An 11729-nucleotide genomic window follows, 5' to 3' on the forward strand; every position below is an offset into this window, starting at 1 on the left:
AAATATTATTTAAAAAAAGAGAGTAAAACTTAGAAATATATATACCATTAAATATATTTTTAATATTTATTTATTTGTATATATAAATAAATTTTAAAAAAATATAAAAAAAGGAATTGGCGGGCCAACACTGCATAATTATAAAGGTTAGTGTGACACTGCGTGTTTTTGGTTACGTACTATGTATACATTCATGCTTCCTTTGTCATGCATGAAACGAAACATGTTTCGATGACCTATATATATATATATATATATATATATATATATATATATATATATATATATATATATATATATATATATATATATATATATATATATATCCACCCATATACAACCTATCACACTAACCAGTTTGGTATCAGAGTAGGTTGCAACTGATAAAAGAGAAGTTTGCATGTCAATTACCAACTGCAAAAGAATAATTAACAGCGACTTGTTTAGTTCTTACTGCAAGTTAGTGTATTTATTCTGCCACTTTTAGGGGATGACCACATAAATGATCTGGTTCTGTTGAAGGTTTTCTGGGAAAAATTCTGTATGTATGTGGTCTCTTGTTCTACATCTCAGAACATTTTATTGGATCTTTTAGATTATAAGAATTTTTTGTTTTTATGTTAAAGGGTTAGAGTGATAAAAAAAAAAGCCAGATCGAAAAGATAAAAAAACAATGATTTATAATTCAAATGCAATTCAATTACCATTTGAACAAACAGGAAAAGGGTACGCAGAAATTTCTGCGAAGGTTTTTGAAGTTAAAATTAAAGAGTGATCAAATTGTACATTTAAACAAAAATATAAATAGAAGATTGGATACTGGTGAAAAAAATGAGATTTTTTAACGATTTACAATATCAGTTGAAATTAATTTGTCATTTTGATCGGTAACATTTTCGTAACGCATTAAAAAAATTGAAATTATATTCAAAATGTATTGACAGAAATAAAAAGACCCATCATAATAGATTTTTTTTATCACATGTCATAATATGTTAGATGCGGTGACGTTTTCGTAATAAACTTTAAAACACATTATAACACATAGTAAACCCCTTGTCATAAAAACTATGAATTCTTAATTTCTTTTAAATAATTTTCATGTTTTTCTTTTTTTTATTCACGCATCCTTCTCTTCATGAATTCTTTGTTTCATGATTCTAGGACCACTTTTGTTCTAGGAAAAAGAAAAGTTCTTCTCAAGTTCACATATGGAAAAACTTTGGCCTTGAGTAATGTGTTACACGTACCATCATTCATAGTAATTTAATCTCTGTAACACTACTGAAAAAAGTAAGGGTTAAAGTGTCATTCAAGTTTAATAAGATTGTAATGATAAAAAAATCATGTTTTGTGAGGGAGAGATATTGTGATCAAGGTCTCTTTGTACTCAATATTTATGATAATATTAATGAATTTTCTTCTTTTGCTTATATTATTGACTCATATGATATATGACATGCTAGATTAGGACATGTGAATTCTTCCTATGTTATGAAATTACAATAACTAGGATTAATTAATATGCATGATAAACAGAATAGTAAATGTGATATATATGTAAAATCTAAAATATCCAAGATCGAAAACATGTTATCATGTAGATCGTCGAACTAAATTGTTTGGGCTAATTCATATTGATTTAGCTAATTTAAAATAAACCATTTCAAAAGGAGGTAAAAATTATTCTGCAACTTTTAAAACAAACCATGTCAAAAGGAGGTAAAAATTATTCTGTAACTTTTATAAATGATTTTTGTAGATGAGCTAAAGCGTATTTAATCAAACAAAAGGATGAAGTCTTTGATGTGTTTCTAACCTATAAAGTACAAGTAGAAAATCAACTAAGTAAGAAAATTAAGAGGATCAAATCAGTTAAAGGTGGTGAATATGTACTGTTTAATGACTTTTGTGTTGGAGAAGATATTATTCATGAAGTAACCCCACCATGTCTACCCGAGTCTAATGGAGTAACTGAGAGAAAGAATAAAACTATTAAGGAAATGATGAAAGTCATGCTTATTAATTCTAGTGCACCTGATAACCTTTGGAGAGAAGTCCTACTTATTACGTGTTTTTTACAAAATAGAATACCTCATAAGAAAACTGGTAAAACTCCTTATGAGTTGTGGAAAGGTTATCAACCTAACTTTAAATATCCAAGAGTGTAGGGATGCCTAACTAAGGTGATGTTACCCAATTCTAAGAAAAGGAAAATAGACTCTAAAACCTTTGGTTGCATGTTCTTAGGTTATGCTAAACATAGTGTTGCCTATAGGTTTTTGGTTCTTAAAGGTGATATTCTTGAGAGAAATTCTATAATGGAGACGAAAAATGCTGAGTTTTTTTAACATGCTTTTCTTTTAAAGGTTAGTGAGACATATGAACCTATTGATAATAATCATCATGATACCTTGTGTGAGGATTTAAGAAGAAGTAAAAGACTGAGGAAGGAAACTTCTTTTGGTAATGATTTTTATACTTATCTTGTTGACAATGGTCCTAGTAGCTTTATAGAAGCTATTAGTGATCTTCATTCAAAAAATGGGATAAAGCTATTAGGACTGAAGTTGAATCAATTCAGAAAAATAATATTTGGACCTTAGTAGATTTGTTTAAAGGGGCAAAACACATTGGTTATAAGTGGATCTTTAAGAAAAATATCACCCTGATGGATCGATAGAGAAGTATAAGGCAATGTTAGTAGCAAAAGGTTTTACCAAAAAACCTAACATAGATTATTTTGACACTTTTGCACCTGTGACTAGTATTTCGTCTATTCAAGTGTTTTTTAGCCTTAACAGCTACCCAAAAGCTAGTGATACACCAAATGGATGTTAAAACTTCTTTTTTGAATGATGATTTGGAGGAAGAAATTTATACGATTGAACATGAAGGGTGTGTTGTACCTAGTCAAGAGAACAAAGTATGTAAACTTTTAAAATCTTTGTATGGGTTGAAACATGCAACAAAACAATGACATGAAAAACTTGATAATTTATTGCTATGTGATATTTTTTCATCTAATGATGCTAATAAATGTGTACTTTAAATATGAAAACAATAATTATGTCATTATATGCTTGTATGTGGATGACATGTTAATTTTTTGTACATGCAATGAGATTGTTGCTAAAACTAAATTGTTTCTAGGATCGAACTTTGAAATGAAAGACATGGGTGAAGCCAATGTAATTTTAGGTGTCAATACACTATGATTTCCAATCGATAATAACTATAGCTAAAAACAAGAATTACAATGGAAAGAATAAACATATACAATTGAGACACAATTTGGTGAAACAGTTGTTAAAAAGTGAAACTATTTCCATTATGTGAAGTCAGAACGAAATCTAGTATTTCCTTTGACAAAATCCTTGGGAAGAAATATGATCTTTGAAACATTGAGGGGAATGAGGGTTAAGCCACTGACAAACAAATAAGTCATGATAACCCAACCTTTGTGATTGGAGATCCAATGAATAAGGTTCATATGGGTAAAAATAAGTCACATGTTAGTTTTGATAACATTAATTTGATTTTAAATCAAATATGTCCATTCCTATAGTGTGTGTGTGAAAGTGCAAAAGACTACATTATTGAGAGGTTAACTTTATAATTAAAGTTCTATATGGTGAATGAATTTTAGTTTAAACAAATTTTTAATGATCGTCATATATTTTACGGGTGTTGTATGTTTTGCAGCATACATTGATGAAATCACCTAATGAGTGTCAAGTGCGCCCGCTTGAATGAGATCTTGGCATGATCTCTATAGCACTCTTGGATACTGGGGATGCACATGCCTAATAAGCGCAATACAACGATAATAACAAGGATTTTAGGGGTGTATTGTAATTGATAAACCTTTAACACCCTCAACTGTCTTTGGTTCAAATAGCTTGCTATACCAACTTTGATGCATTACATATTATAAAAGCTAAGAAATTTTCTTATTTTCTTTCTTGACTTTTGCAATATGTGGGTAACTGCGTGAAAGAAGCTTAAAGATATTGCAAGAAGAGCTCAACCAGTTTGAAAGAAATCAAGTTTGGGAATTAATCTCTAGAAAAAACACTCATCAAGTAATAGGATATTAAATGGGTGTTCATAAACAAACTGGATGAAGTTGAAAACATAACCAAGAACAAAGCTAGAGGCTCATTGCACACGGCTATAGTCAAGAAGAAGGTATTGACTATGATGAAACATATGTTCCTATTACTAGGTTAGAGGCAATGCGCTTACTTCTTGCTTATGCATCTATTATGAAATTTGATATGGAATGGATGTTAAAAGTGTTTTCCTAAATAGTAATTCCTAAAGAAGATGTATATGTTGAACAACCACCTGGTTTTGAAGATTATAAATTTCCAAATCACATCTTTAAATTAAAGAAAACTCTTTACAATTTAAAACAAATACCTAGATCTTGGTATGAAAGACTTAACATTAGAAAACAAATTTAATCAAGTTAGAGTTGATTTCACTTTATTTATTAAAAGAGTAGGAAAACATATAATTAAAAAAACTTATATATTACAAATGTTTACTTGAGAAAACAACATTTTGAACAGTGTATGGTCAAACCAAAAGGCTTGAGATTCCAAATGCTTTTTCTGCAAGTGAAGGCATCACATTCCTTTTTGTTATTTGCTTAAAATGGTTTTCAAAGCATCCCTTAAGAGATTTTTCCCCAACTATATAAATAGAGCACATCTTTCACTCTAAAAGAAACAGTAAAAAGAACCTTTTCATCTTCTCATTCTCATTTTCTCCTTTTTTCTCTTTTCTTTTTAGAAAATCCTAAATTTATTCATTTAATTTTTTTAGAGTTCTTTGTTAATTTTGATATATCAAAAATTTCCGAAAAGTTTATGTTATATTTTGAGAAGTTTATACAATACACCACATATAAATATTTAAGAACAATTATTCAACATCCGATTTCGATTCTACTAAACATCTATAAATTTATAAATATAGTAAATGTAATGGAAACTTATTGAGTTATGGTGTGATGACTTGCTTGAAGGTGGGTTATGGGTGCGCTGTGGGGAGAGGGATGTGTTTTGATGTTGTGGTGCCTGGGTGGAGGGAGTGGGAGAGAGAAAGACTTGTTTCTGCGGTGCTAGGTTTGGTAGAAATTGTGACTCAGAAAAAGTGGGTGAGGGAAAACATTTTTGTACCCAAAAAGTTCAGGTCAGTTGAAGGATTTAGAAATTTTTTGGGTACAGGAAGAAAGCTCCAAAAAATTTTGATTAGGCCCACAAATTGGAGTGGTCTTGAAATCAGCCCAAGGATATGGAGACCCAAAATCTTAAGTTATACTGTTTACACAAAGAAAAAGATTAATTGAAAACACATTTTCTACTTCTATTTATATTTTTTTCACAGCTAAAAAAGAATCTCGTAATTTTAGACCTTGCCAATGACCATGTTGTATTATCTTAGATGCTTTCCATCATCCAAATTGTAGAGATGTTTTCATTTCTTCAAAACGTGTGTTTAATTGTTTCCTATGGACTTATATATCATCATCAAGGCAATTAATCTCACATCACCATGTTGATAAACATGTTGGTCATACTAAGCAAGCTCTCAATTTTTAATTCTCATTTCTTATACGAAAAGAATTTGAAGATAGTGAAAATTAATATGAAATTTTCTAAATTCCTATTAGATGTAAAAGTGTAGAAAATCATATATGGTGATTTCTTCAACTACTAGAATGCTTGATCGGTTAGAATATGCTTTCCTTTTTGAGGTTTTGAGTGAGTGTTAGCTGTTGTAAATAATTGATGTTTAAAAAATGTATAACGAGCTTTTTTCATAATTGTATAATTTATAACAAATATATTAAAGTATAGTGAAGTATACGGTGGAATGTGTAGAGTCTTCGACAGCTACAATAAGGTTCTGGCTGTATACGTGTCGGATTATGGTTTATTGAACACATGAATGTAAGAGGAAAATCACATGTTTCCTTGCCATTATGGTAAGAAAGAGACAATAAAAAATATTATAATTCCTAAAAGTGATCCACAATCCACGTGACTTCTTTGAATATGGGCTTTGGGCCTTGGTATTCCCTTTCTTTTAAATGCTCACGTTTTTAATTTAGTTAATTTCCTATTTTTTCATTATTGGTTACAAAATTAATTTATAAAGTAATATTTCTATCTATTTATATATTTTAAATATATTTTATTTTTAGTTGATGTAGAATTTTTTTTAAAAAAATAATATTTGATAAACTAAGTAAAAGCAACGGAAGAGTTTTATTGTGTACATATAAAAAAATATTGAACTAAAGATTAGAAACTTAAATGATTGGAGATCTTTTCTACTAATATCACTTGAGATGTTTTTTTTAGACATTTTTAAGGATAAAATCGTAATAAAAATATAAAAATTGTATTTGATATGACATTATTAAGTTAGGTAGAAATATAAGTTTTTAGTAGATATTTAAGAGAAGGACACTTAAAGAAAATCGATAGTTTCAATTAGAGTTGTCAAAACGGGTCACAATTCATGGGTCAATCCGGCCTACTACGAGTTTGAGCCAGGTTAGGTTTGAAAAAATTGTACTTTTTTTATGTGGGTCAGATTTCAACCCGGCTCATTTAGACCCGGATCATGCGGGTTGAACTCGTGGTAGGCCGGGTTGGCCCACCAACCTACCTACCTACTTTTGTTTTATTAAAATTTAATTTTAATTTTATAAAAAAAAATATTTATTATTATTTTTTGCTTGAAAAAATTATTTAAGTTCTTTATTTTCAAAATTAATTAAACATCCATGTTGGAAGTGAAATTTGTGAGTGAAATTTGTTTAGGTTTGAATTATAGAAAATTTATAATTTTTTTTTTATTTAAGAAAAAATTGTAATTAAGTGGGCCTGTGAGCCAATCCGTTTACCCACCAACCCATGGTGGGTCGGGTTCGAATTTTTTTGACTCGCTAATAAACGAACTGAGTTGGGTTGGTTCACTAAGTGATCAACCCGTGGTGGACCGGGTCGGATCGATCCGAATTATCCGTTTTGACAGCTCTAGTTTCAATATTGATTCTATAATGTGTATTAATGTTTTAATTTCAAATTTCTATAGTAACATTTTTAGAGTTAATTATCATACATAAAAATAATATGCTATGAAGTTAATTTTGTTCTTAATAAACTAATAAAAAATAGATAAAAAAATAAATATTTAAATTACTTTTAAACTTAAACTCTTAAAATAATATAAAATTTCCACGAATAATATATATAAGTACTTACTATACACCAAAATACTACTAAAGTTCCATGATTGTTTATTGGTGAAGTTAATTACATTGTTTAATATCAAAAAATCACATCATATCTGCCACTGAATAATTGCAATTATCAAATGACTTAATTTATTCCACGAATCCGATCCATATTGTCTGAAAGTTATCATCATTTGTTATCATAAATTAGTTTTTGCATCCAAGAACAAGCAATTTATACGCTAAACAGCTCATACCTTTTGCTAAATAAATGAATATTATAGAATTCAAAAGAAAAATTACAATCGAAATCCACAAGATTCAGGTTGATGGTTTGAAAAAAACAAAAAACAAAAAACGCAGAATTATTACATAAAAATAGAACGCAGCAACTCAAGACGTGAAAGTAAGAATTTAGGTTGTCTTCCTTAGTTTGTAAGTAATTTTGTTATGACACTGAAAACCAAAATTACGTTGTTGTGGAAGAGATAAGCACTAACTAAGTAAAAGGTACTGGTAGGTGTGACATTAACTATATCTGTTGATTATATAAGAATTTTTAAATGAAACTAATTTTTTTAATGATTTAAAATTATTTTTGTGAACAAATTATAAATTAATTTCATCCAAAGCTACCTAAATATATAATAAGGGTATGCTTATATAATTGGTCAGGCTTAAGATATAAAGACTATGTAAGTCTTGTGATAAATTAAAATACAAAGCTTTTACAATCAAAGTTGGTCTAATTAATTGGTCTGGTCTGGTTAAGTAAGACGGATATATTGTATATATCAATAGCATTTTGAATATCTCTATCATATTAATATTTCATAATATTGTAAGATTACATATTTAGATATTTTATTAAATATTAAACATGTTAATCAATATATACAAAATCAAGTTTGTAAGTTTACCGAAGTATAAATGTATATATTGTTCAAATATATGTTATTGTAAATTATGATTTAGAAACTGATAATATATATATATATATATATATATATATATATATATATATATATATATATATATATAAATTACTATTTTAAATGAGTTATTATAGTATAGCATTTACAATAACTCATTTAAAATAGTAGTTTTTAATAAGTTGATCTGTCGGTTTTTATAAAATTTGTCCTTTATTTTCACTCCTGTTTCCAGTTTTGAATAGCAATGATTTAATTTTTATTATTTATAAAAAAATAATTTTGCAACTAGTCAATGAAGTTAATAAGAGATAGATCAAGTCTATTTAAAATGCTTCAATATGTAATAAAAATATTTAAATGAGTTCATCAGTCAAATCAAAATTTTCAAATAGTTAGGTTATACCAACAAATGTCTAACTGATCCGAAAATGACAAATGTATTCGGTTAACCTAGTTCCTTTCCTCCTTTTGAATCGCAGTCATAAATATTTAGATTTAAACTAATGTTACTGGAAATCAAAATATACACGTAAAAAGTTTGTAAGTAAATAAAAAATACCAAGAGTCTAAGTTAAAATCCATTGATAATTTTTGTCTATCATAAAAAAAAATTATTGATAAGTATTTGATCATAAATATTCATCAATAGTTATTAATAGATTTTTTATTGAAAAATTTTATTGATAAATATCGTGATATTAGTACAAATGTAAATTTTGATATTGATTATTTTAAAAATATTACTTTTATTCATAATTGAAGTTTGTTATTTATTTTATATTTTAGTTCTTTTTTGAACAAAAGTTTATTACTTTTACATTTTCTTTTAAATATGTTTCAAATTCTTTTCATTCTCATTTTTTCTAGCATTTTTCATTTCACACACTAGAACCATAATAAAATTATTGTGTTCTGCAGCCACCATCCTATCTCCAACACCCATATTGAATAAAATACATTAAAAAGATATTCATATTAGAAAAAAAGGGTTATGAAACAGGAAAAAAATACAAGACGAGAAAACGAACCTCTTACTACTTTCCAAGTATGGAAAGTGAGGCTCGCAATGGTGACGCAATGACACAATTTGCGTTGGCCACGAGGAAAGGAAGGGAAGGGAGGAGAGTAGAGGAATGACACTGAAAGCATCACTGAGATTCGTGTTTGGGGACGAGGAAGAGAGGAGAGTGGCTCTTATAGTGGAAGAGTGATGCAGCGACACAAATGAAAAACCTTTAGTGAAAATATAAAATTTATGAAATTCTAACCCTAGCAATGAATATGCCTCAATTATTTAAAAACCAAAGCATATAGTTGTGTAAATATTTTCAAATGAATTATTAGTGATTTTTAAAATTATTTGTAAAACTATTGACTTAGATTCTTTAAATAATCGAAACCTACACTGATATATTCTTCTATTATTTAAATAATCGATGTATATACTAATATAGACATCGATTATTTTAAAACCAAAACCTATAGTTTTGCAAATAATTAATTATAAATTAATAAACTAGTTCATAATAATAATAATAAATTAAACATGTTGCTTTTTAAGTTCTCTTTTAGAAATTTAGTAATGACCTAATATATTGCATGTAATTTTAGTTAACCTCTCAAAGTTTAGAATATATAAATTCAAAGCTTAAATAAAATCAATCATAATATCAATTCTTCTATTTGTAAGATTTGTTTTAATAGAATTTTCATCAAAAATAACAACACAATGATAAAAATATCAAGTATTCTTTTATCATGTGCTTCGTGTTAGAATTAAGGTTAAATATATGTTTTAGTCCTCATATTTGTACCCAATTCTCAATTGGGTCCCCATGTTTTTTTTTGTCCCAATTGCGTCCTAATATTTGTTAATTTGAGGTAATAAAGCCCTCATCGTTAACTAACCACTGACGCCATTTGCACATTTTATATTTGTGGCATTATGCATTAAGTTTAAAGGTTTTTTTTAAATGAAATCCTCCACGTGGCATTATGCATTATGCTCCCCAAATTGTTTCCACAACTCTGGTTCAACCACTCTTCCTCCCGAGCATGTGGCCTCATCAGAGACACAAACACAAAAAAGCTTCAGGGGGGTAACCCTCTAACACTGTAAGCTTTGACACAAACAACTGAGATAGTGAAAAGAAAGGAGAGAATGGGAGAAGGAGGAGGGGGAAGAAGAGGGACTTCAAAGCTGAAAGAAGCAGCAAGGAAGGTGGCTGTGGCAGCAGCATATGCATGTGGCTCATTCTCAAGGAGAAAGGCTTTGGTGGATCCAGTATCCATTGACACGTCTTGTAGTCTATCTGCCACTATAAACTCCCACTTTCCCTTTTCTCAACACTCTGCGTTTCTTTCTTCTTTGGGTGTTTGCATTTTGGGGAAAGATTCAAACTTTATCTGCATTTTGGGATGGACTGCAATTTTACCAAATTGGTGTTCAATTGGATGGCCCTCTTCATCCATCGTCGGTTTTGGAATGTGGAATCATGGATTTGGGAAGGCCCTTTCCTACTTGATTTTTTGGATTTCCCTTTTGTTTTTCTCTGATAATGCTTTTTGATTATAGTGATTAAAGTGGTGTGACATGGATTGTTTATGAATTTGTCGTGGTTATTAATGTCATTTTTGTTGTTTGTTTGCAGACCTCAATTTCTTCATTTGTGTCTCCATCAAGAACAAAGAATTCCCCAAGGGAGGTAATGGAGGAAACAGATTCTGGTATCAGTACCAACATCAACAATGAGCTTCATGGCAAGGTAATCCACAACTTTGGTTCCCACCACTCTTCCTCCCGAGCACGAACAAGTACAAACTATGAAGGGATTGGTTAGGGTTCATTTAAATAAGGGCTTAGGGTAAACAACTGTGGAGGATTTCAGTTAACCACGTGGAGGATTTCATTTAAAAAAAACCTTTAAACTTAATGCATAATGCCACGAATATAAAATTATTTACAGATCAGCACAGTGCAAACGGCATCAGTGGCTAGTTAACGGTGAGGGCTTTATTGCCTCAAATTAACAAATATTAGGACGCAATTGGGACAAAAAAAAAACATGGGGACCCAATTGAGAATTGGGTACAAATATGAGGACTAAAACATATATTTAACCTAGAATTAAATATCAAAATAGAATCAGTACGATGCTCAATAAAACTCACTTACATAGTAAAAGAATACTTGATATTTCTGGCACATGATAATCATATGAATATGATTCATTTATATATTTATGGGATAAATAAACAGTCTAAACTTTTGAATTAAAATTAATTTTATCAATTTTTTTTAGTATCTACTAAGTTATAAACTTTTTATTTGCTAGATTATAAACTATAGTAAATATAACATCCTATTTTAAATAGTATTAATACTATAAACGAATTATCAAATAATCAATAAAATAAAACAATTAATAAACAAGAATTATAAAGTTTCATTACAGTCATATAAATATAACTATAAATCAAACTCTATATACATATTACTAAAACTCAAAACTATGTATAAGATTGGTTCTCTAAAA

The 11729-nt window shown here is 28.9% G+C and overlaps 1 protein-coding gene across 1 annotated transcript; it reads left to right on the forward strand.

Annotated features, from left to right (window-relative positions):
• Positions 1 to 10296: 10296 nt before the first annotated feature.
• Positions 10297 to 11232, forward strand: LOC111242342. Its single transcript, XM_022785109.1, has 2 exons — positions 10297 to 10513; positions 10845 to 11232. The coding sequence occupies exons 1-2, from the start codon at positions 10355 to 10357 to the stop codon at positions 11031 to 11033; spliced, it is 348 nt and encodes a 115-aa protein (XP_022640830.1). The 5' UTR covers positions 10297 to 10354; the 3' UTR covers positions 11034 to 11232.
• The last annotated feature ends 497 nt before the right edge of the window (positions 11233 to 11729 follow it).

Source organism: Vigna radiata, chromosome 8 (assembly GCF_000741045.1).
Source record: "Vigna radiata var. radiata cultivar VC1973A chromosome 8, Vradiata_ver6, whole genome shotgun sequence".
In the NCBI taxonomy this organism is placed as follows: Eukaryota; Viridiplantae; Streptophyta; class Magnoliopsida; order Fabales; family Fabaceae; genus Vigna; species Vigna radiata.

Excerpts from the sequence above, each read along its gene's own strand:
- LOC111242342 (XM_022785109.1), top strand. The coding sequence starts at position 10,355 with ATGGGAGAAGGAGGAGGGGGAAGAAGAGGGACTTCAAAGCTGAAAGAA. Across the intron at positions 10,514-10,844 it reads CTTGTAGTCTATCTGCCACT|ACCTCAATTTCTTCATTTGT; the intron begins ATAAACTCCCAC and ends GTTTGTTTGCAG.